At 40.5% G+C, this 26,499-nt stretch overlaps 1 protein-coding gene across 1 annotated transcript; it reads left to right on the top strand.

The window, feature by feature from the left end:
* Positions 1 to 1,463: 1,463 nt before the first annotated feature.
* Positions 1,464 to 24,708, top strand: LOC109422010 (sodium-coupled monocarboxylate transporter 1-like). The gene is made up of 7 exons (XM_029876837.2): positions 1,464 to 2,275; positions 10,193 to 10,352; positions 10,421 to 10,486; positions 10,708 to 11,438; positions 11,499 to 11,673; positions 11,740 to 11,942; positions 24,255 to 24,708. Exons 1-7 carry the CDS (start codon positions 2,058 to 2,060, stop codon positions 24,487 to 24,489), a joined length of 1,788 nt encoding a protein of 595 aa, XP_029732697.1. The 5' UTR covers positions 1,464 to 2,057; the 3' UTR covers positions 24,490 to 24,708.
* The last annotated feature ends 1,791 nt before the right edge of the window (positions 24,709 to 26,499 follow it).

Below are 26,499 nucleotides of genomic sequence, written 5' to 3'. Positions count from 1 at the left end.
CCCAGTGAGGACGTTACGTCATGAAGAAGAAGAAGAAGAAGAAGGATTAAGGATATTTCCAATCCGACCAATGGTGTCTTCGGCAAAGTTGACGGGAATGAATAGCGCCATCTTTTGACAGTTAGAGTTCTCGGATCAATCTCTCTAAAAGTAACATACAAAATTATTATTTTTTTTAAATTTAAATCATAAATATATCTATAACTCGTCTCATTTGATTCTTACAGCTTTGATGTATTCGGCAAAGTAACGTATTTTATTGATACATTCAACTTTGCAGAGCATTATATGGGTCTAAAAATTCAACAAATGTATGTTTTACTTAAAAAACGTGTTTTTGGGGTTAACTTTCAAACACAGGCCTCTATCTCCATTGGTGTGAAAATTACAACATTGACGTGTTAAGGAAAGTTGTTTGGAATCAAAAATGCTACAACTTTGCAGAAGACGTCAACCCTCTATCTCAACAGTTAAAAAGCATTATATCTCACTTTAAGGGGGATTCATCTGAAAACTCTAACTGTCAAAAGATGGAACTGGTCATTCTCGTCAACTTTGCCCAAGACACCATTGGTCTATTTCCTCAATCCTACGAGCTATTAAGGGGCTGTCCTTAAACCACGTGGTCATGAGGGGGGGGGGGGTTCGGCTAATGACCATTTTGTATGAACCAATAAAAAATTTTGTATGGACAAATGACCACGCGGGGGGGGGGGGGGTGGGTTGAAAAGTCCCAAAAAAATGACCACGTGGTTTCTGGACAGCCCCTAATTAAGAGCGTGAAAATGGGAAAATAAACCATTGTGGGACGGTGTAAAACACTACGTAAAAAGTATTCATATGTATATGTAAATTCATGGATATTCATTCCAAGAGTGATCAACCTCTTGATCAATAGCAAGTTTTGTTTGGCTCATTTATCTTGTATGAAACGTCCAATGGCATTGTGAATGAACAATCAAAGAATGCTTATAGAAGACTTCATAAACACTAAGTAGAAAAGCAGGATTAATCTCAGTTGGAGTGTAAAGTTGTGAAACAAAATATTAAGACGTCACCGTTTTTAAACCAGGAAACCTTTCCACAAAACATATTTAGCCAACACAACGTTATTCACAAATAGACGCACCCATGCGAACAAATTTCATAACAATACAAAACCATAACATACAAATTGTTCTTGACCCCGTACACTGCATAAAAAGCACGCTCCAGTCCCATGGCAGTCCAAATCAGCGCAATTGACTAAAGTTCTGTTCGCGTCACACGTTCTACAGCGCCACCTCTTCCATTCGCTCCCTTCAGCCCCAACAAACCGATGATAGTTTTGGAACACTTTAAAAATAACCACCAATTGACGCGCAACGATCCTCATTACGCCCGTTCGCGATCAACCTCGAACACCACAATTTACCACTTGGAGCTACCAGAACCCTCCGAAATTGATTGAATAATCTAAGCTGCCTACTTACCTTAAACGACTGGCCACTGACTGTCGCTGATCATATGGATGATACGACTTTCCAACGCACACGGCGAGAAATCCCCACCGAGAACAACCGCATCGAGGTGACTTACCGAACTATCTACCCCGTCCAGTCATGAACTTCCAGTGCGAACAGCACTTGCTTCTAACTACCCCGTGCCGCCACCGCCAGAAGAACAGAATTAGCGACGACCCGCGCTCTAAGAAGACGCAATTTTGCAAGCCCTCTTAATGCATTGTTATCTTTTATCAATCCGGTCAGTTGAGCACTGGATCTTGGCGGCTGTGGATCGCACTCGAGAAAGCGCGCTCGAATCGTAATCGAGATCACTATCTCCTCATCTCCCCCTGGAGTGTTGTGTGTGTTGGAAGAATCGGCAGCTTTGGTGTGGTGGACGTCTGTGACACGGCGCGGAGAGTGTTGATCTGTCCACACAGTGGTGATCCAGTGAGGAGTCGTGCGTGAGATCCTTGGGAATGCCCTGAGGAGAAGCGTGCCGGAGGGATATTTTAGTGTGAGCTATCTCGAAGACAAGTGCGATCGAACATCTCGAAGAGTGTGACAGTGAAGATGGAAGGCCTCAGTGTCGATGAGGTGAAGGTGTCCCTGCAGAGATTTGGGCTCTACGACTATGTGGTGTTTGTGATTATGTTGGCCAGCTGTGCCATGATCGGAGTGTATTTCGGGTTCATCAAGAAAAAGTCACAGAAGGGTGATGTGGAGGCGGACTACTTGGTTGGAGGACGTAAGATGGGCGTGATTCCGGTATCACTATCATTGATTGCCAGGTAAGATTCCACAATCTCCACAATGGAATGATTCTATTGAATACCGAGCGGAAATTAATTCTCCACGCTTTGGCTTGGTTGCGGTCGGTAATAACCACCGCACCGTTTGTGGTAGCGATCGAGAAGCGCGACAAATTCCAAGCAATTTGTTCACGTGCCGGAACGTTCAAGTTTTGCTGTTTTGCTGACCGAACGTGACCACTTTGCTGCATATTGGATATAAATATTTACTACAACGTACAGAGAGTTACCTATGCGACACAAGGTGTTGAGGTTTCGGGTAAACCCTTCCAGATGGGTAGATTTGATCGCTACCGAAACGAAGTGAGGTAGTTTTCTGGTGGAAAGTACACGGCTTGTTGCATATACTTTATGTGCTTTATATTCACGGGAATTTTTCCAATTAACCCAGTAACAGAAAAAACATACCTAGATGCGTAGAGAAGTATTTACAATCTGGAATCTAGCGGCAGAAACAGGGCCCACATAGCCGAAGCGGAAGCTTTATTGACTCCATTCCCGGTCGGATTAGAAACTTTTATCTTTTTCATGATAACTCCTTATCTGAAGCTGCATGACTAATTGGGCCGAAATCCAAATTTTCACGAGTTTTTGTGCCTAGGAGCTATATTCTGTAAAATTTTCAAGATGTGGTTTTTCTCCATTCCTGAGTTATGACCAATTTTGTGTAAATTTTCCAGATGTGCTATATGAGCCGTTTATTTTTTTGAAAAAATCATAACTTAAGAACGAAGCATCGTAGTCAAATGGTGGCTCATTTAAACCGTTATAACTAAGGACGTGAGTCCCACAGTGATCAACTACCCCCCAAATTATGGTAACGTCAAACGGGGTATCTTTGATAATGCGAGTAACTTTAATAGTACGGCTGGCATTGTATATTTTATCTTATAACTATGACTCCTTCAATCAGTTAAGAAAAAGGAAAACGTGGTTCAAATTTATACATATGAAAATCAATTTAAGAGGTATTTTCATTACAACCAAGCTTTATATAAAACTTTTTGGGCAAAAAATTAAAATGGGCGATATTTTCGTCATTCGTTAACACGCTAACAGCTGGGACGATCTACTTTTGGCAAAAATGCAATATCTCCTTTATTTTAAAATATTTTACCCTGGAGTCTTTTTTATAGTCAAGAGAAAAAGTTGTGCTAAGAAATGCATGAAACCTTCCTCCTTTGCACCATCCCCCCTTTGGCTGGTAGCCGAAAATACGTGACTTTTTTTGTATTTTTCATAAATTCCACATGTTTTTGCTCAAATTTCATCGTTTTGCTAATGAACAATAGTTTTGACTGATCCCAGAGTGATTGTACTCCGAAGTTTGTATCACAAATCCAACATTATTAACCAAATTTTATACACAAATTATGATCACAGAACATAGTCTAGTAGTCTACGGTGCTCAAAAAGCCTCAAAGCACCCCAAGAAAAGTGTTGGTGCATGAATTGGGTGATCTAGGTCATCCAAACTACTCTGGAATTTATTTTCTTAAGATCCACCGGAACCCATAATTTGTGTTCACTCTGTTCAAGGAATTTGATCACGTTGGTATCCATTAGTCCTCGTAATGCTACGAGCTGCTCGATATTGTGGTGGTTGAATATTCCGTGAAATAAAAATGGCATCCAATACATTTTGAAGTTTGGATTACAATATCTATATACTGTATCATGCTTTAATTGTGAAAAATATTTGTGGAATGCAGTCTTTACTGCTGATGGAGCCTCAGTGCAAAACTATAATACTTTTAGTACGTTCATGTGATATTCCAGGGTTTCCAAACTATTCTGGAATTAGGACCTTCAAGGTCTACAAGTTCTACTCTTGTTTCTCTTCACTCAATCGGCATTTTTTTCACTATTATGAGGTGCTAATATTACGAGGATCTCTATGTGTTACTTATTGGGTGTCCACCTAAGAACCCCAAGTATTTTGAAGTATGGGTGACAATATCTGCAAATTTTTGGATATTTGGAGAGTTCCTCCAGCATTTGTGGTAGAGTGCCCCCAGGATTTTATTGGGGATTTCTCCATCATGGCTCCAGAAATCACTGCATAAATACTCCGGAAATTCCCTCCAGGAGTCCACCAAGAAGTTCTCCAGCAATAATACATGCTCCGAAAGCTAGATTTTACAAATACTGTCGTGAGTGAGAAACAGACAAATTGGAGTGGAATTTGCTAAATAGCTACTCATCCTCTCGGTGAGCTTCAAACTCACGACTCCTACTCACTAGACAGGTGCTTTGTCAAGTACACCACGAGAAGACCCGAAGATGTAGTTACTAACCTGAATTCAAGTTCAGCTCGAAACTCTGAGGTTATCTTCTCACTCACACCAGTATTTGTAAAGTCTAGCTTTTGGAATTAAGTAAAACTTCCACTCGGCTGGATAAGCCGGAAAATCGATAATTAATTAATTTGAATAATGCATGCTTCTCTTCCGGATTTCCCTGGGATTTATCCAGGATTTTCACAAATATTACTAAAGGACTTCGGGTACGTTCCACAAGTTCTAAAATCATTAAGAATTCCTCCAAAAGTTCATCGGAAACTACCCAAGAATTCCTTCAGGAGTTCCTCGATTATTAAGCGTGATGTTCTCTGAAAATACCTCTACGAGTTCCTAAGGAATTCCTCCACGACTTCCTGTGAAATCCTTCACGAGTTTTCTGGATTATTTTTTTGGAAATTTCTTCAGGAGCTATTTTGAAATTTCTCATGGCGTTCATCAGGAATTACTCCAGGAAACTTGAAAAAAAAAACATGCAGGAGTTCCTCGGGAATTCCTCCAGGAGTTCCCCGGGATTTCTCCAGGAGTTTCCTGAAAACTTCTTCAGGTAATTTTCCCAAGAGTTTGTTCAGAAATTTCTCCTGGTATTCCTCCAAGATTCCTCCAGGACTTTATTTAGGAATAACTGCTTATTCTAGGAATTCATCTAGGAATTTATCAAGGGATTCCGTCAGAAATTCCTCCACGGTGTCCTCCAGAAATTGTTCCCGGAATTCCTCCAGCAATTCCTACAGAGGTTTTTCCAGGAATGCCTCATAGGAATTCCTCCTAAAATTCCTCAAGGGAATTATTTTGGATTTTTTTTTCTGGAATTGTCCAAGGAATTCTACTACGAATTCTTCCAGGCATGCCTCCAGAGATTCTTCCAGGATCCAACCAAGAATTCATCCAGGGGAGTTTTTCCAGGAATTCCTCCAAGGATTCCTTCAGCAATTCCTCAGGAGAAATCCCCTCCGGGAATTACTGCATGAGTTCCTCCCTGAATTCTTTAAAACTTTCCTCCAGGGAATCCTCCAGTGATTCCTCGAGGAATTACTCCAGGGATTTCTATAGGGATTCCACAATTGATAAATAAGAAATTCCTTTAGAAATTCCGTCACAAATTCATTCAAAAATTGCTTCAGAGACTTCTCAAGAAATTCGTCAAGGGATTCTTCCAAGGCTTCCGCTAGGAATTCTTCATGGTACTCTTTCAGGAATTCCTCAACTGATTCCTTCAAAGATGCCTCCATAAATTCTTCCTATAACAGCTTCAAGAAATTCTCAAGAGATTCCTCCAAGGGATCCTCCAGAACTCCTTTATTAATACGAAACCCTCCAGAAATTCATCCGGAAATTCCATCAGTCATTCCTCAAGGAATTCCTTCAGGGATTCCTTTATTAATTCCTCAAGAAATTCCTCTAGGGACTTCTCCAGGAATTCCTCCAGTATATATTCCAAAAATCCCTCCAGCAAATATTCCGGGATTTCCTCCAAGAAATCCTCCAAAAATTACTAATTCGTGGAGTAATTATTACAGGAATTTCTCTAGGAATCGTTCCGGGAAATACTCCACGAATTTCTACCAGAAATATTCCAGTAATTCCTCCAGGAATAACTACATGAATCCCTACATGAATTGCTCTAGGGAATCCTACAGAAATTCCTCCAGAAATTACTCCAGTAGTTATTCCGGGAAATACTTTAGGAATTTCTCCCGGGAATAGTCCAGGAAATCCTCCAGGAATTATATTAGCAATTCTTTCAGAATTAATTCTTTAATTCTAACAGGAAATAATCCTGAAAATCCCCCATGAATCTCTCCAAAAATTCCTCCTGAAAACAAAAAAAAAACTTCTAGAATTCCTGGAGGAGTTCCTCTTAGAATTCCTCCAGGAAATCATCCCAGAATTCCTCTAAGAATACCCCCAGGAAATATTTTGAAAGGTCCTATATCAATTCTTCCAGAACGAACTCCAGGAATTCCTCCAGAATCTCGTCCAGAGATTTCTTCAAGATAATCTTGACAAAATTCCAGAAAGTATTCTTGTAGGAGTTCTTGGAGAAATTCCTGAAAGATTTTTTCGAGGAATTCCTGGAAAAATTCCTAGACAGATTCTTGGTAGAACTCTTGAGAGAAGTTTTGGAGGTATTCCTGAAGAAGTTCTTGGAGGGGAATTCTGGATGGGATTGTTTGAGGAATTCTTGGCGGATGTCTTCCTGGAGGAATTCTTGGAGCGTCCTGAAGGCATTTGTGGAGGACTTTCTGAAGGATTTCCTGTAAAAATTCCTAAATTTATTGCATAAGTCCCAGAGGAATTCTTCCTGGGATTTCCTGGAGTATTTTCCGAAAAAAAAATCCGAAAAAAAACCCCGAAGGAATTCTTGGAGTAATCCCGAGATAATTTCTTGGAGTAATTCCTGGAGCTATTTTTGATAAATTTAAAATAGCTAAATTTAGAAAAGAATTCCTGAATGAAATCCTTTTGATGAATTCTCGGAGGAATTTTTGGAGTAATGCAAGGAATGATATCTGGAGGATTTCCCGGTGGATCCTGGAAGATTTTTTAGAAGTATTCTTGGAGAAATTCATGGAGGGGGTCGTGGAGAAAGTTCTTGACAGAATTATGGAAGGAGTTTCTGGAGAAATTCCTGTAGGAATTCTTGAAGGGATTCTTCAAAAAGAAATTGGCAGAAGTTTTTGAAAAAATTCTGCAGATTTTTTTTTTTTTTGTGGAAATATCTGAAGGGTTACTTGGAGCTATTTCTAGAGAAAAACCAATAAAAATGTATGGAGGAATGCTAGAGAAATTTTGGAGTATTCCTAGAGGATTTTGTGGAGAGATTTTTTGAGAAAATTTTGCAGGAATCCCTGGAGGTATTCTCGGAGCATTAGGAGTTCTTGCAGGAATTCCTGGAGCAATTTTTAAAGGAATTTGTGGAGTGACTTCTGTAGGAATTCCTTGAGGACTTTATGGAGGGCTTCCTTGTAGAATTCCTGGAGGTGTTAGTGGATGAATGGTGCCAGACAGCACCAGGATTTGATGGTACTATGGCCAGGGTAGGCTACAGCCGTACAAATGTTGTGCGAATGATGAGGCATCCCAGTTGACATCAAAGATAAACAGCCAAACTTTGGGTACAGTACTTGGTATCTTGTGGGATCCTTCCAATGATGGTTTCCTGCTCGGTTTAGAGTTCCACGTGAAACTAACTGGCTATGCTTCCAAAATTCCCAAGAAGAAAAACACTGTCACTTGCGAAATTACGTCCACTAGCGGTCACTGTCTATTTCGATCTCAAGAAAAATTACAAAAAAGTTTGTGACAAAACTATAACATTAGGAGAAATCCCTTAAATATTTCCAAAAATCCCTAAGATAATCTGTTGACGAGAGACCTTGAAAACTTTGGAGAAAACCACTTGAGGATTCTTCTACGGCATTTTTAGATGCATAGCTGGAGGAGTTGTCGAAGTTATTAGAAGGAACCCTTTAAAAAGCCGGGAAAAAACCCTGAGCGAATGTCAAACTTATATGCTTAGGAAAATCTTCAAGGGACTGTTGCAATCGAATCTTGAAAAATTTCAACAATGTCCTTCAAGAGTTTTCCCAGAGGAGTTACTAAGGCATTTTTTAAGTATATTCTCCAGGTGTTGTCTATGGAAGATTCCTATCTGAAGCAATTGCACTTTGTTCCTTGAATTTGTTCAGACATTACTCAAAAATTTCTGAGAGGAATTATCCTTTGGCATGCTTCTTTTGGGATTTTGTCTGTTAGGTTTTAAGAATGCCCTTTGACTTGCTATGGTCAGAGCCATAGCGTGAGTCCAGAGTGCCATTTGCAAGCACCAAAATTAGCACCAGCATTATACTTGCTCAATTTTTTTTCTGTTTTTTTTTTGTGTTTCTCAAAATTTATGTTTTGCGAAGAACTTCTTCCGAAACTTTGAAATGTTTTTTTTTATATTACAGTGCGAATTCTTTAAAAATGTTTTTATAATTATCATTAACCCTCTAATACCCAACCCCGCCTTTAGACGGGGTATAGTTTGAGCATTTTTGTAATTTTTGTTTCTTGGAAAATCAAAACTTTTATATTTTTGGCTGATATTTAGGACTGTTTTGTATATCTCAAAATGGTTTTTGGAATATTTTAAAACGTATTTACATTTTTTTTAAATCATTGAAAAATTGATGTTTTAGTCGCCTTTTGGGAGTCATTGTTTATTTTGTGTTGAATCGCTACAATTAACATATTTTAAATTTTTCCCAAATCATGCTACCCTAGTTTAATAGTTTAACTGAATCGAATACACTCTAAAATTATTTTCCTTAAAATTACACGAAAAATAAAATTTTCTATGAGAAAAATTTAAAATAAAAATATTTCAACAATACTCATAAAATCTCAAAATGTTTTCATCTCAAAAAATCCGTACCCCAAATAGGCTTCCAGGAAAAATATAAAAGTGTGGGGATGTTCAAAAATAAAAATTAGAAAAATCAAGAACTGAAATTCACAAAATCGAGAATTAAAAAGAATGATCTTCCAAAACATGTTTAACTCGATTTTAGATGACGAAAAATGATATTTAGAACAAAATCAAAAATTTGGGTATTAGAGGGTTAAACGCTGTTCTTGAAGTTAAGAAATTCTATTTTATTTTTGTTCAAATAAATTTGGTTTTTAGCTTTCGCTAATATTGCTGCCAAACGGTTCAGAAATTTGTTTTTTTTTTTTGTGCACGTATATTCTTTTATAATTCTCTTAAACAAGCAAAATTGAATGAAAGAAATAGAAGAAATAGCAATGAAATCTCAGTAGCTATTTCTATTGAGAGAAAATCTATACATATAAAAATGAGTTTGAAGTTCATTTGAGGCAACAAAACTCAAGAACGGGTGGATCGATCAACATGATTCTTGCACGGTTCGATTTGTATTCGTGTTGGCTGTATTTATATGTACAAAAAGTAACCAAAATCATCTAGAAAAGCATGAAAATAGTCAAGTTACTGATTTTTTATGAGCTGGGAAGGAAATCAAAATGGTCGAAATAAAACCAATCTAGAGGGCGGTGCTGACATGACCTTAACAGTTGTCAAACCATCACAAGTGGGCAAGACAAAGTTTGCCGGGTCTGCTAGTAATCCATAAAATTCATACGTGAAACTAACATTATTATATTTCAATCAAAAGTTCAACAAAATTTCTACGAGAGTTCTTTTCGGACATACTTAATTGAACTTCATGAATTTTCAAGAGTACTTAAAGAGTTCTTTAACTGTCTAATCTATCAACTGGTCGCAGTGACTTAGATACCCAACAAGGAATAACTGTCTAATTTTCTATTTCCGGAAGTTTATTCATCTTTTCCGTAAAGTTTTTATCGAAGGATTATTTAGAATTTTATAAGAAAATTAAACGAAATATGTTCGGGCACTGAGCTATAACAAATGTTATCTGTTATAGCTCATTGCCCAAACTAATAGGATTTATAAGGGACATTTCATGCTTCAGATTATTTTGCTTTTTATAAAGATTGATTCAGCAGTATTTCCTTTTTTGTCAAGACTGTAAAGCCAATTATTATCTACAACTGTCTTTCTTCGTAGCTTCATCTCCGGCATATCCCTGCTGGGAACGCCCACGGAGATCTACGTGTACGGTGTCCAGTACATGTACATCGTCGGCGGCGTCATCTCGATGGGCTTCATCATGATGTACATCTATCTTCCGGTGTTTCATAATCTCCAACTGACGTCCACTTATCAGGTACTGCTTCCCTAAAGTTTCTGTCAAATCTTAGTAGCAAATTTAACAATGATCTTCATATTCCACAGTACCTCCAAACCCGCTTCGACAAACGTATGCGCCTGTTCGGATCAATCCTGTTCACATTCGCCACGGTAAGTTTACATGCTCAAGGGTCAATGTCAAACCGAGGAACGGGAACGTCGTCACCGGAAATCTCAGTTCATCCAATTGACGACGACGACGACGTCTCGTTGCTTTGTGTCGTGAGAAAATCTGGTCACATCATTATCTAATGAACCAATTTGTTTCCCCCCAACCAACAACGGTCTTTGTCGGTGTGTTTTGACATGGCCAATTAATAAATTGTCCGCAGATGGCGTGGCTACCGATCGTCATCTACGTCCCGGCGCTGGCGTTCAACCAAGTGACCGGAGTGAACGTCCATCTCATAACGCCACTGGTTTGCATCATCTGTATCTTCTACACCTGCGTGGGCGGACTGAAGGCGGTCGTGTGGACCGATGTCGTCCAGACTGTGCTGATGTTCGGTGCCATGGTGTTGATCATCGTTAAGGGGACGTTTGACGTGGGAGGTCTGTCGGTGGTGATGGACCGTGCCAGCCAGAGTGGACGCCTCGAGGCGCCGGACTTCCGATTCGACATGACTACGAGACACAACGTGTATTCTTGTGTGATCGGTGGAGTGATTTATTGGTTGAAGACGAACGCAGTCAGCCAGAATATGATCCAGCGATACCTATCGTTGCCAACGATGAAGGACGCCAAGCGAGCTCTATGGACATTCATTGTGGGAACTTTGTTCTTATTGGGGCTGTGTTGCTACAGTGGACTGCTGATCTACGCCAAGTACCACGATTGCGATCCGTTGACGACTAAACTGGCGAAGGCCAAAGACCAGCTGCTGCCACTGTTGGTTATGGACACTTTGGGCGATTATCCGGGACTTCCGGGACTGTTCGTTGCTGGAGTGTTCTCAGCAGCGTTGAGTTCGCTATCTACGGGACTGAACTCGATGTCCGCGGTGGTACTGGAGGACTTCTTCAAACCTTTCTCGAACAAACCGCTGAGCGAGCGGGCAACGGCGTAAGATTAAAACATTCAATTCTAATTCATAATCGGAAATTAAACTATCCTAAATTACAGGATAATCATGCGTTCGGTGGTGGGAGTTTTCGGTGTCATCTGCGTTATCTTGGTATCCGTAGTGGAGAAGCTCGGTGCCGTGCTGCAACTTTCGATGAGTTTGGGCAGCGTAAGCAATGGACCACTGTTGGGCATCTTCACCTTGGGTGTACTTATTCCTTGGGCTACTGGAACTGTACGTAGTTTTCTTATCAACTCTATGACTATGACTCTAACACTAATTTCCATCTTAACTGCACAGGGAGCAATAATTGGAGGAACCGTCGGATTGGTAGTGATGTCATGGATTTGCTTCCGTGCTCAGGTGGCCATCGCAACTGGGGAACTGCAGTTCGAATCGAAGCCGGTAGATACCCAAGGTTGCAGTTATCACTTCATACCATCGGAACCAATGAGCATGCTGGCCATCAATGTGACGGCACCGCCTCAGCAATCCGTGCCAAGGTAAGTTGAAAACTTAACAACTTTACTCGATTGAAATTTTAAAGCCGGAACATTTATGGACTATTATGTTGATCCCACTTTCCCACATCTTTCTAAAGGATATTTGTTTTATAACTCACTACTTATTTGTCATAGTCAATACTTTAATAAATTTTGACTCATTACCCAAGCAAAGATGGATAACAAAGTGATATCATTCTGATATTAAACTGTGCTATCGGTATTATCATGTTGTTATTTTTGTTATCATCTTTTCCAATTGATGATAACAGATGATAACAAACTTAGTTATCGATAATTTTGGTCTATCGCGATAACACAAAAACACTAAATGATAACAAAATCTGTTATCAGTTTCCAAACGCATATTTCGAAGCTTTCCCAAAACTGAGGGTCTGATGAATCTCGAAACTAAAAATAGATTCTGCTTTCTACCTGCCATGCGACTGTAGTATGAAATCCCGAGCAAAGGCGGATAACAAAATGAAATCAAGCTTTGTTACCTGGTTATCATTCTTTTATAATTGAATTTAATGACAACAAATTGAATTAAGAGCCAACATAACAAAAATGATAACTCAAACTTACTTCTCGAATACCAAAAGGATAAGAAGTTAAGTTATCATTGAGTTCAAATTGATAAATTATTGTGGTATACAACATTTTGTTCAACATTACATTTACTGGTTTTGTTATCAATTAGGTATCACTCAGAGCAGTTTTATCGTCAGCAGTTGAAAAAAAAATCTGATAATTCACATTCAATGTTTTCAACTATTGCGCTCATGCGGGTCTCAAACCCTGATCGAGCGATTGTCGGTCGCAGCCGATAGCCCCTATACCAACGGGACACAGTGAAAGTGAGAGTAATTGAAAGCTACTAAACTAAACTGAAGGCTAAACTCAACTCAGCTTAATTATCAAACGAATGATAATCAGGTAATAGAACTTGTTATCATTTTGTTATCCGTTCGTTGGCGTGTGATCTTTTGAAAAATTAGTCAAGCTAGTACTTTTTTATCCCTTATTTAAGTTGACTTTATTTGTACTCTACCGTCTGAAACGCTTCCAAGAACTCTTGGAACCCTGAAAACCCCCTGAGATCTCTGGAACGCCCTTGAAACTACTTGAAACGCTCATGAGACCTCCTGAAACTCCCCTGAGTCCTCTTGAGACCCCCTTATTTGGAAGGGTATGATTTTGGGTTGACTATGACACTTGCACAATAAACTAACAAGATTAAGATTTTGTGTAAGTGTAATGGATTAGCAGTGTTGGTGAGAGTGTTTCAATAAATTCAAACACCAACAATGGGAGCGACGTAGCTATCAGTTTTTATTCCATGGGCCTTTCTGGTTCAGGGATGGGACAGAGGCCACTACCGAAACTCTCTTACACACCCTTGTTACCCCCGGATACCCCCTGAGATGCCCTGAAACTCCTTGAAGACCCTCTGAACCGCTCGTGAGACCTCCTAGAGACCCCCTTAAACGCCCCTGGAACCCCTTGAGGCCACCTGAGATGCCCCTGCGGTATCCTGAGACCCCCTGAGACATAGAACTCCCTCTAAGATTCCCTGAAACGCTCCTGAGACCAACTACACCACCCTAGAGGTTTCCTGGGACCCCTTGGGGTCCCCTGAAATCGTTTTTGCAGAAACCATTTTTGAATAAGATTTCACAAAAAAATGGTTTCTGAAAAAATGGAAAACTTTTTCCACCACAAAAAAAATCAGAAGATACCTTGATTCATACCCGACATGTGTACGAAAACCGATTTTGAAAATATTTCTTCGTTATTTAAAAAAAAATCAAAAACCAAAAAAATGAGGAAATGCTTCCAGTTTTGCCTTAAGTCTCTTGGTACCCTCTGAAGCCCCCTGAGACCCCCTGAAAACCTCAGAGGTCCTCTGTAACGGCTCTGAAACGCCCTTGGAACCCCTTGAAATGCTCCTGACTTCTCCTGAGATCCCCTGAAATTCCCATGATACCCACTGAGCTTTCCAACACAACTATTCGCCAGCCTCGTTGGATAAATGTCGTCAGCTCGAACAGATCATAAGACCAAATAGGTGGAAAAGGTTATTAGGTCGAAAAGGTTATTAGGCCAAATTGGTCATTAGGGCAAATAGGTCAAAAGGCTGAACAGATCATTAAGCCAAATAGGTCATTAGGTCGAAAAGGTTATTAGGCCGCAACGGTCATTAGGCTGCAAAGGCCATTAAGTCGAACAGATCATAAGGCTGAATAGGTTATTAAGGCGAAACTGGAAGCATTTTCTCATTTTTTTGGTTGTTGATTTTTTAAGCCGAAACGGTCATTGAGCCGGAAAATTCATTAGGCCGCAAAGAGCGGACAGGTCAATAAGACAAAAATACCATTAGGCCGAATAACTCATTGGGTCGAATGTGTCATTGAGCTGAATAGGTCATAAGGCTGAACAGGCCATTGAGTCGAATGGTTTTCATGTGGCGGATAGGTAAAAAAATGCTATTTTGAGCTTGATTGTTGCTTTTAGTGAGTTAAAGCTGCTGAAAATTCATGTAGGGTTGACATTTCATCAGTAGTAGTAGCAGGGATGCCAGATGGTTTTTTGAAAAATCTGTTTCGCATTTTTCAAAAAACTGTATCCCATACAAAATTTGGGTGAAAAAGCTGTATCCCATATAAAACGAAAATCTGTACGGAAGCTCAAAAAACTGTATACATAATACGAATAAATCTGTATGTATGGCATGCCTGAGTGGCAACTGAGCACTATTTTGACCAAAGCGTAAGAAAACGAGATGTTTAATAGATGCTCTCTCTCTCTCTTCCTGGCGTTACTTCACAACTGAGACTGCTACTCAGTTCAGTGTTCTATGGACGCTTTCACGGTAAGGCAGTTCAGATTTTAAATATTCTATTTAAAAATGTTTTTTATTTCATTTGATTTAACTTTTGTAAAGGGTGTATGGAAAAATCCTAATTTTCTTCTTCAAAAATTATATTTCGAAATCGGTTTGTACGATTGAAATGATGTCTTCGAAGGTGTTTGAGGATATTTGAAGGACTTTGAGGAAAAAATACAATGGTATTGATATTCATCACTATTCTATATTAAGTGTCATAAAATTTCAATTTTCCAAAAAACAATGCCCTTCAATTTTTTTTCTGTAGGATCCCAGAAATTCCCAAGAAGAGGAATCTTTGAAGAATCTCTTGGATAAATTCCATAAGCATATTCTGGTCAAACTTGGAAAATCTGGGATGAATCCCAGAAAGAACTCATGGAGGTATTCGTAAAGGAACTCCTGAGGGAATCCTCGAAGAAGCTTCTGGAGCAATCCAAGAAAAACTTGAAGAAACTCCTTGAAGAATCTCAGAAAGAACTCCATGAAAATTACAGAAGAAGCTTTTGAATCAGTAAGATCTGGAGGAATTCTCAAATAAGAAAATCCTAAAGAAATTTTTGACAAATCCAAGAACAAACTTCTTGTTGATTCTCAGATTAATTTCCTGTAGGAACACCAGAAGAAACAGTAATCCAGAAATTTCAGCAGGAAATTCTGGGGATCCCTCGAAGGAACCTCTGGGGAAATCTTAGATTGAACTCATGGAGCAATACCAGAAGGCACTCCTGGAAGCATTCCAGAAGAAGCTCCTGAATGAATCTTAGAAAGAACTCTAGAAGGATCTGATAAGAAACGTCCGGGAATTCCTTCAGGGATTCCTACGGGAATTCCTTCAGGGATTCCTCCGGCAATTCCTTCAGGGATTCCTCCGGGAATTCCTTCAGGGATTCCTCCGGAAATTCCTTCAGGGATTCCTCCGGGAATTCCTTCAGGGATTCCTACGGGAATTCCTTCAGGGATTCCTCCGGCAATTCCTTCAGGGATTCCTCCGGGAATTCCTTCAGGGATTCCTCCGGAAATTCCTTCAGGGATTCCTCCGGAAATTCCTTCAGGGATTCCTCCGGGAATTCCTTCAGGGAATCCTCCGGGAATTCCTTCAGGGATTCCTCCCGGGAATTCCTTCAGGGATTCCTCCCGGGAATTCCTTCAGGGATTCCTCCCGGGAATTTCTTCAGGGATTCCTTCCGGGAATTCCTTCAGGGATTCCTCCCGGGAATTCCTTCAGGGATTCCTCCCGGGAATTCCTTCAGGGATTCCTCCCGGGAATTCCTTCAGGGATTCCTCCCGGGAATTGCTTCAGGGATTCCTCCCGGGAATTCCTTCAGGGATTCCTCCGGGAATTCCTTCAGGGATTCCTCCCGGGAATTCCTTCAGGGATTCCTCCCGGGAATTCCTTCAGGGATTCCTCCGGGAATTCCTTCAGGGATTCCTCCCGGGAATTCCTTCAGGGATTCCTCCCGGGAATTCCTTCAGGGATTCCTCCCGGGAATTCCTTCAGGGATTCCTCCCGGGAATTCCTTCAGGGATTCCTCCCGGGAATTCCTTCAGGGATTCCTCCCGGGAATTCCTTCAGGGATTCCTCCCGGGAATTCCTTCAGGGATTCCTCCCGGGAATTCCTTCAGGGATTCCTCCCGGGAATTCCTTCAGGGATTCCTCCGGGAATTCCTTCAGGGATTCCTCCCGGGAATTCCTTCAGGGATTCCTCCCGGGAATTCCTTCAGGGATTCCTCCGGGAATTCCATCAGGGATTCCTCCGGGAATTCCTTCAGGGATTCCTCCGGGAATTCCTTCAGGGATTCCTCCGGGAATTCCGTCAGGGATTCCTCCGGGAATTCCGTCAGGGATTCCTCCGGGAATTCCGTCAGGGATTCCTCCGGGAATTCCGTCAGGGATTCCTCCGGGAATTCCTTAAGGGATTCCTCCGGGAATTCCTTCAGGGATTCCTCCGGGGATTCCTTCAAAGATACCTGCAGAGATTCCTTCAGATATTCTTTTAGAAATTACTCCAGGGGTTTCTGCAGGAATTCCTTCAAGAATTCTGCCATTAATCCATAAAGGTCGTTCTTCAAAAATTCCGTTTAGTTCTGCCGGGAAGGTATGCTATAAAGATTCTTCTTCAGAGAATACTTCAGAGTTTTCTCCACGAATTCCTTCAGGGATTTTTCCAGGAATTTCTTCAAGAATTCGTTTAGGATTTCCTTCAGATATTTCTCCAAAGTTTCCTTCGAAGATTTCTGCAGAGATTCCTAAGGGATTCTTCTTAAAATTTCTCCAAAAATTCCGCCATTAATTCATCGAGGATTCCTGCAGGAAATCCTTAAGGGATTCATCCAGGAGTTCCGCTGAGATTTCCTCCCGAAATTTGTCCGGAAATCCTTCCAGGAATTCCTTCAGCATATTCTCCAGGAATTCCTCTTGGAGTTTATCCCATAGGAGTTTCTGGAGTTTTTCCAAGAGAATATCCTGGTAGAATCTCCGGAGGAATTCTTGGGGGAACTTGTGGAAAAATCCCCGGTGAAATTCCCGGAGGAGCCCCGTAGGTATTCCTGGAAGCAGACGCGCCAACTTGATCAAATTATTGGGGGGCAAAGCCTTGTTTTTCTGATTTTGTGTATGGGAAAATCGAAAAACCGTCAAATATTGGGGGGCAAAACCATGCTTGCCCCCCTAAGTTGGCGCCTATGCCTGGAAGAATCTTCAGGTGCAACCCTGGAGTGAATAACTTGAGAAATCCCCGGAGGAATTCTTGGAGAAATTCCCGGTTGAAATCCAAAAAGAGAAGTCCCTGAAGAAAATTCTGGAAAATTTTCCAACAGGAATTCTTGGAGAAATTTCTAGTAAAAATTTCTGGAGAAATTCTCGGTAGGAGGAATGGTGGACAAATCTCCGATGGGAATTACGAGAGGGATTCCCGGTGAGAATTTCTGGAGGATTCGTTTGTGGGAATTCCTAGTAAAATCACCGGTGGGATGTCCTGATAGGGCCCATATAGCCGAGGCGGTAAACGCACGGGTATTCAGCATGACCATGCTGAGGGTGACTGGTTCGATTCCCGGTCGGTCCAGGATCTTTTCGTAAAGGAAATTTCCTTGACTTCCTTGGGCATAGAGTATCTTCGTGCCTGCCACACGATATACGCATGCAAAATGGTCATTGGCAGAGGAAGCTCTCAGTTAATAACTGTGGAAATGCTCATAGAACACTAAGCTGAGAAGCAGGCTTTGTCTCAATGAGGACGTTACGCCAAGAAGAGAGAGAGAGATGTCCTGATAGAATTTGTGTTGAAATTCTTGAAATAATTCCAGCAGAAACTCCTGGATGACTACAGGAATTCCTGGGAGAATCATCGAAAAAATTGGGGGATGAGTCTCTGGAGGAATTGCTAAAGGAATCCCCGAAGGAATTCCTGAAGAAGACCCCGGAGGAATACACCGGGAATTCCTCGAGGAATTTTTCTGGAGATTCATCCAGGCATTACTCCTGGGATTCCCTCAGGAGGATACATTTCTTTAGAAATACCTATTGTGATTTCGTAAGGAATTCCTCCAGGGAATTATTCGGGGATTCACCACGAATTTCTACGGGGATTCCCAAAGAATTCATTCAGTGATCACTCCAGGCATTTCTTAAGACATTAAACCAGGAATTCCTCCAGGAATTTCTCTGGAATTCCTCCAAGAATTCCTTCGGAGCTTCCTTCCTGATTCCTACATAATATCTCCGGGATCCTTTCTCCAGGAATTCCTCCGGGGATTCCTCCAGGAATTCTTCTAGGAATTCCTTTGAGGATGCCTCCGGGAATTCCTCCGGGGATTCCTCTGTCGTTTCCTCCGTAGATTCTTTCAGGAAAATCAGAGGGAATTTTTGGAGGATCTAAGAAGGAACTTCTAAAAGAATGCTTGAAGCAATTCTTGGATTATCACTCTGCAGCAGGCGAACTTACTGGTATTTCTTCATTAAGTTCACCCAGTAGCCAATGGCTGTATTTATATGAAAATGAAAAATAAATATAATAAACGGCATTTTTAAAGTGATGGTCATTCCATACGCACATGAGTACAAAACTTTAAATTTTAGCTAAATAGAAAATTAGCTCAAAAACGACTTGATAAATAGTTGAACTTTTGTTAAAAAATATAAACAAGTATAGTCGTTGTGGTCCAACATTGTGAAAATCATAAAAAACTGATATTTTGATCATTTTTGCATATTAATGTTAACTTATTTTGTTTTGCGATATTTTTTTTCCTTAATCTAGAACTTTTCATTCGCAAAAAAAAAGATTGAAAATCGGTCAATGGATTCAAAAATTATAGTGGTTCGAAAATTGGAAAAAAATGAAAAATGTCTTTGTTTTGACCACCCTATTTTCAAAATGACCACCCTAACGACAGAACAAAGAACTACGGGTCTAATTATTTTCAGTAACAATCTTCTTCTCCTTCTTCTTCTTTACGGCTCTAAGTCCCCACTGGGGCTTTGCCTGCCTCGCTTCAACTTAGTGTTCTTCGAACAATTCCACAGTTAATGATTGAATGCCTTTCTTTGCCTGCCATTGCTAAATTTGTGTATTGTGCGGTAAATACAATGATACACTATGTCCAGGGAGTCGAGAAAACTTTCCCGACCGGAAATGGAATCGAACCCACCGTCTCCGGATTGGCGATACAAAGCTTTGATCACTAGGCTAACTGGAGACCCGGTAATGATCATTCATACCGAATTTGAGCAATATCGGAGCACTTTTGTTTTTAGGTCTGTTTTTCATTAAAAGGCTGATAGCTTGACTGAAAGAGTATCTAGAATGAAAGTGTTAATGAAATTTCAGGAAAAAAAAAACTCACGGGAAGACATAGCCAAGTTTTTGAGAGGAGATCAGGTTGACTTGTAAAAAAAAATCCTTGAGAATTTTCTGATGGTATTTCTTAAAAATACTCGAATTTTAGAGTACACATTGTTGGGGCAGGTTCGTGATTTCCGAGTAAATTGTTTTTGCCTTTCTCGTACACTAAGTGTACTGGAAAGGCTATATGTTCACTCTAAAAATGACTTTTTGATAGAAGGCCCGGAGGGTCGAGTCACATATACCAATCAACTCAGCTCGACGAATTGAGGTGATGTCTGTGTGTGTGTATGTATGTGTGTGTGTGTGTGTGTGTATGTATGTGTGTGTGTATGTGTGTGTACAAAAAAACTCACATCACTTTTTGGCAGTAAACCTCAACCGATTTTAATGACCAACGGTTCATTCGACGCGGAATCTGGTCCCATTGTTTTCTATTGAAAATGGTTCGAATCGGTCCAGCCGTTCCGGAGTTATGGCCATTTAGGTGTTCCGGATCGGTACCCCAGGAAGGGGCCAGATATGAAAACGATACAAACCCATTCATGCGACACATCAAACCGCGGCACTTTCGAAAACATGATGAACGGTAAACAGGAAAATAGTCTCGGACCATATCTGAACCGGTAGTGTTCCGGAACCGGTTCCGGATGACCCGCCGGAAGTGGCCAACTATGAAAGTGAATCAAACCCATACATGCGACACATCAAACAGCGGATTTTTCGATAACCTGATAAACAGTAGGCAGGAAAACATTCTCAGACCATATTTGAACCGGTAGTATTCCAGAACCGGTTCTGGGTGTTCCGCCGGAAGTGGCTAAATATGAAAGTGATCCAAACCCATGCATGCGATACATCAAACAGCGGCTTTTTCGATAGCCTGATGAACAGTAGGTAGGAAAATATTCTCGGACCATATATGAACCGGTAGTGTCCCGGAACCGGTTCCTGGTGACCCGCGGGAAGTGGCCAAATATGAAAGTAAACCAAACCCATACATGCGATACATCAAACAGCGGATTTTTCGATAACCTGATAAACAGTAAATAGGAAAACATTCTCAGACAATATCTGAACCGATAGTATGCCGGAACCGGTTCTGGGTGTTCCGCCGGAAGTGGCCAAATATGAAAGTAAACCAAACCCATGCATGCGATACATCAAACAGCGGCTTTTTCGATAGCCTGATGAACAGTAGGCAGGAAAACATTCTCAGACCATATCGGAACCGGTAGTGTTGCAGAACCGGTTCCAGATGTCACGCCGGAAGTAGCCAAGTACAAAAGTTAACCAAAACCTTACATGCGACGCATCAAATCGCAAGCTCTTCAGGCAACCTGATAAACGATTAATAAAAGAAAATAGTTTCAGATCATATTTGGAACAACCGATAGAATTCCGGAACCGGTTCCGGGTGTCCCGCTGGAAGTGGTCTAATGTAGTAGAGATCAAAACCCATGCCTGCGGCACATTAAACAGCGACTTTTTGAATAACGTGATGAACGATTAGCCAGAAAATAGGCTCAGACCACAACGAAGATCTTTATAAAGGCTACCGATAGTGTTCCGGGACCGATCTAGGGTGTCCAGCCGGAAGCATGCGACACATCAAACCACGGTCTTTTTTTAAACCATGAGGAACGATTAGCAAAAAAATAGGCTCAGACCACATTAGAGGCTACCGATATTGATGCAAAACCAGCATTGGGTGCTTCGTAGGGTGCTTCGCAGCAACTACAAAAATGAACAAAGTCAATGCAAGCGATAAATATGTGTGAGAGAACAAAATCTTGACTGAACTAAGGCCACATACATACAGACGTCTTACTCTACTCACTCTCCATTGGAGAGTGAGTAGCAGTGCTGCAATTTTTCGACTGGCCTTTATGAAGGCGATTTTTTGCTTTTTTCATTTTCTTCGTTTTGTTTTTCCTGTCAATGATGCTTTCCGATCAGCAACACGGGAGCGAAATGAAATAGGTACTCACACTCACATGCAGCGTGCTGAAAGCGAGAGTTGACCGGGCTAAATTTCCATTCAATTTTCTGTATTTGAGTGTTTTCACCCGTGGTATTGTATAGGGCACTCACTCTCACAAGCCACCGCTTGAGACGAATGGCCTGTCAGCATGAGTAGTGTGTGAAGGATTGGGAATTGACCTTGTTGGGTTGCTCACGAATGGAGCTCTCGGACTCTGTCAGTTCTCACATCGAGAAACTGAAACGACCGCCGCAGTCATTCATTTTCGGTTGAAAAACAGGCACTGACACTGATATTTTGCAGGACTGCTCTCCATCGTCCTTGTTTTCAACGGTTGAATCAAATATTAATCGTTTTTGCTCGTTTGACGTCTACTCACTACCAACATCAAGCCAGCAGCGGCTTGTGAAACGCAACCTGATTAGCATTTGGCGATTATTTTTTTGTAACGATGAATATAATAGCAATATGTTACAAATGATATGTCTTTTTTTTCTGTACTTAAGCAATCTCATCAAATCACTGAGGTGTAAAAATATACAGTAGGATAAGTCAACGTTATTTGAGAAAATGAAAATTATCGCATCAAAGCCTTTTCAATCCTCTTTTGCGTCTAAAACTACTGGGATTTTTTTTATGGGATTTAGATGGGCAATTTCACTTGCTTGCATTTTTTGTCAAATTTTACATGAATTTTGAAACCTATGATAATAAAATATAGCCTAAAGTGTGAAGAAAAAACTATGTCGAAGACCGTAAAGTCATCTGTGATTGTGAAAGACGTTATATCCTAGCTTGTAATAATCGTCTTGATGTTGATCGGTCTTCAGTGATAGTGAAGGTGCTCAGGCAGTCAACTGAAAACTCTGATATTTTTCAGCTCTGTCTATACGTTTAACGTAACGTCAGAATATGTTCAATTATTAAGTTTCCCAATTTTATTAAAATTATTGCTTTTCTAAATAAGGTATTCTCAGGATTCAGGAACAGTTCGCATTACGTCGACGGAAATATCATGCTTCGGAATGATGGCCCATGCACAGAAACTAGCTAAACAAAGCAATAGTCGAAGATTCCAAAAACAGGAACCGAATTCTAGACCGTCCGATAGGTAGGAGATTGTCCGCATCACGACGGTTTCAAACCGAACGAACTCAATCAATACCAAAACTTCCGTGTGACATTTTTAAGTTAATCAAGGCCATCTTGACTAGGAAACCTTGACCGATTGAACCCTTGAAAAGTCACCATACGGACCGAAACGTCGGAAAAAAAATCATTAACTAGTGTTTTCGATTCCCCCAAAAGGCTGAAGCCAACATTGTGAAGCAAAATCATCCCAGTCGTATCCCAACCAAGGAAAGATCATGAGTACATGTTCGACGAGAAAGGTGGCACTATCACCACTAGGTGGATTAATCTGGGTTTTTTTTATTAGAGCTAACCATAGTTACAGCATGTCAAATTTGGTAATTGTGTGTGTAATTCGGCGTTTGTCTGATCAATTGTGTACACACTTTACTGATGTACCGTCACCGTCCATTCGCATGCCACGAGCAGCTCATTTCCTTCCGTTACTAATCGTGCAGCAACCATATACTCGCCTGACGGTGCTGGTATGACCTTTGGAAGCTCATGTTTGTAGTTTTGAATCGTGTAACGTCCCTTGGGGAGTGGACACGTCCCCGGCTCCGGGATGTTGGACACTGTTCTAAGCTTCGGTATGAGAAACGTATCCGTACTTACGAACTCGCAAAGGCTCAATTTTCGCTCTTTAAATTTCCTATATCGTCCGGTTAAAACTTCCTTTCGAGACATTGAATATTGAAACTGAATGTCTTTACCAACGTTCTGTAGAAACTCAACGGTTCCGGAAATAACCAATTCATTGCGTGATTTTTTCGTGATTCTTAGCGTTCCGGGGTTGTAAAAATTGGGGTCAGTGGCGGGGTCCACACGATAACTGCTGATTGTTATATCGTACGATTTACTTAAATGAATAAGCACAAGGAAAATTAAACCAACGTGTTTAACGTTCATTGGAGTTATCAATTTCCTACGGGTGCGTAAAGTGAAAACTACCGGAGAGTCTCAGGGGTAGCACTCAATTTAAATTTAAAAAAACATAAATCTATTGAATTATGCATGTAAATCTTAGAACACACGTTATTCAATTTATCTAATGTTTGCTGCAGAACGTGATTTCGAATCATGGTTTGTAACTTCGTTATAACTTGTCATATCCATAATATTACTTGTACAATTTTATCAGTACAAAACAAGCAACACACCCTTGAATTGTTTACACGTATGATTGTTATCATCCTGTAGTAATTGACAGGAATGTGGATTCAGAAAAAAAAACACAACAACTTTGGTGACGCATTGATGCTGCCTGTTGCTACTAATGATTTAGGAGAATACCGATCTCAGCAGTTTGCAGCTACGGATGGATTGATGATCTACGATGATCAGCTTAGAATTGCAAGAACAAAAAAAACTCAGAACTGCACATTTCAATCAATGCAAAATTGAAAGGTTTTCAACATATTAATCAACCAATGTTATCTTTTTTTTCACACAAATACCAGTGAACCCGAGTTCGCCCTGTACCACATCTCCTACCTGTGGTACACCCTCATGGGAGCGCTGATCACCATCGTCATTGCCGTGATCGTGTCCTTCCTGGTGGGACCCAACAAACCGGACGAAATGGACTCCAAGCTGTTCTCGCCCTTCGTGGCCCGCATCCTGGACCGTCGACGACGCCGGAAAGCAGTCCACAGCCAACCACGGATAGAAGTGAGCGAATCGTGTCATCTGTAGGTATTAGGGTGTAGTATTAAGGTAGTGTATTGACGACGACGACGACGACGACGACCACCTCACAGAGCCGCGATAAGCTATCGATTTTAGTTCCTTTCGTGTCCGGTTGGAACCGGTTGGAGCCTCGGATAAAAGGGTGCCCCTCATTGCAAGTGAGACAATGAATCTCGATTGTTGGAAAGTTGAAGAAGCAATAAAAAATGTTGGAAATTAAAAAGACTTGTTTCTCGTTTTTCTTTTGGATGACGACGTACTCTATGGGCAGGGGGAAAGGATTCAATAGCCTGTGGGTGTGCTTCTGTGCTCGCACTGAATGGGAAAAAGTTGTTTTCTTGAGGCAACCACCGGTCACCGTATCACGTGGTACGAGGGAGTATCGTAACCAATCCCACTCGCCAGATGACGTCCGTTGCCGTTGCGCGATGGTTCAGAAAACTTATTTGAGTGGAGATTTGGGTGTTCTTAAGATAACACAATACTACTGCGATATAATGAATTGCGTCTCACATCTCGTAAGAAGAAGCAAAAGAAGAACGAGCGAGACGAATCGATCAAGTGGGGGACGATCCTTCGACCCTTCGCAGAGTGCGCAAAGTGCGTAAGATGCACAGCCATGGAGCGAGTTGAATGGACACGTCTCTTACGTACAGCAGAGGACACGCAGGCTTTATTCTGTCCGATAAGGTAAGTAATCGACTGCAAGCAATTACATGTTCAATCGAATCAATTGTTTTTCAATTCAAACTTTCGATTAATCTTGATGTACTACTGGTTAAATTTCTAGAAAGACATTATATTTGTGCAGACTATCATTCGAATTTCGAAACATTTTGTGAATCTTCAATTCAATTTCCCAAACTTGTTCACAAAGAAAATTTAGTTTTTCAAATCAAACTCATTATTAATTGTTTTTGATCGAAGACAAACACCCTTTTGAAGTTCTTAGAAAAATCGTTTGTTAAATCCTATTTGAAATTGTTCAGAAATAATTTTGGTTATTATTGAAACATTACTTTTTCGAACACTTTCAGATATGTCTTTGTGTTCTTTTTAGAATTTTCATGTTAAACCTTTTTTTGATGCATTTGCAATGTAAACTGGATACTTCCACGTAAATACCTTCCCGAATTTCTTTTGTAAATTCCTCGTTTATTGTTTCAGCAATGTTATTGAAATCTTTTTGTATGTCTTTGGGGAATTCTTCAGAAATTTTTTTTTCAAACTTCATCTCAAACATCATCAACAATATCTCACGAAACTGATACTTCAGATGTAGGGATTCCATTGGAAATTCTTTTTGAAATCCCTTTGCACCCCTTTGATAATACATCTCTTGGGCGATGTATTAGGTAATTTAAGAATCACGATGACCGATAGGAACTTTTGAATGAAATTGCAAAAGTAAAATGGAAGGTACTCACAAAGAAATGTAAAATGAGTCTAAGAGAAAGCCTCAATTTCCCAGAGTAATTTTCGAAGGAATTCATAGAGAAACTACTGCAAGCTCAAAGAAATTACCCATATCCATTCCTAAAATATGCCGATGAAGTTCCAGAAGGGACTTCCGAAGGAACTGCTAAGAATTTGCCGGAAGATAATTTCCTTGGACTATTTTTTTTTCGGCTTATTCTTTCGAAATTAGATTATCAATGCATACCATCACACATTAGTTTAGGGATTTCTTAGGCAATTCTGTTTTTTTTTCAACTTCAAAAGAAACTGCCGAAGCAGTTTACAAAGGATCTTGGAAGTTCCCAAAGCATAACGAGAAGAATTCCCAAAGGAATCACCCTTAATAATTCCTTAGAGATGGCAAGAGAAATATTCAAAGGAATTGCTATTGAAATTTACATATGAGTTGCCTCAGAAATATTCGTATAAACAACCGAATAGCTTACGGAGGAATTGCCGAGGGAAGGCTCAAAATGAATTGCAGAAAGAAAACTCAGAGAAATTGTTGAACAACTAGCAAAGGAACTCTTGGAGATTTGCCAAAAGAGTTCTGAAGCA

Source organism: Aedes albopictus, chromosome 3 (genome assembly GCF_035046485.1).
Source record: "Aedes albopictus strain Foshan chromosome 3, AalbF5, whole genome shotgun sequence".
Lineage (NCBI taxonomy): Eukaryota > Metazoa > Arthropoda > Insecta > Diptera > Culicidae > Aedes > Aedes albopictus.
This window is presented reverse-complemented; position numbering and strand designations above follow the sequence as displayed.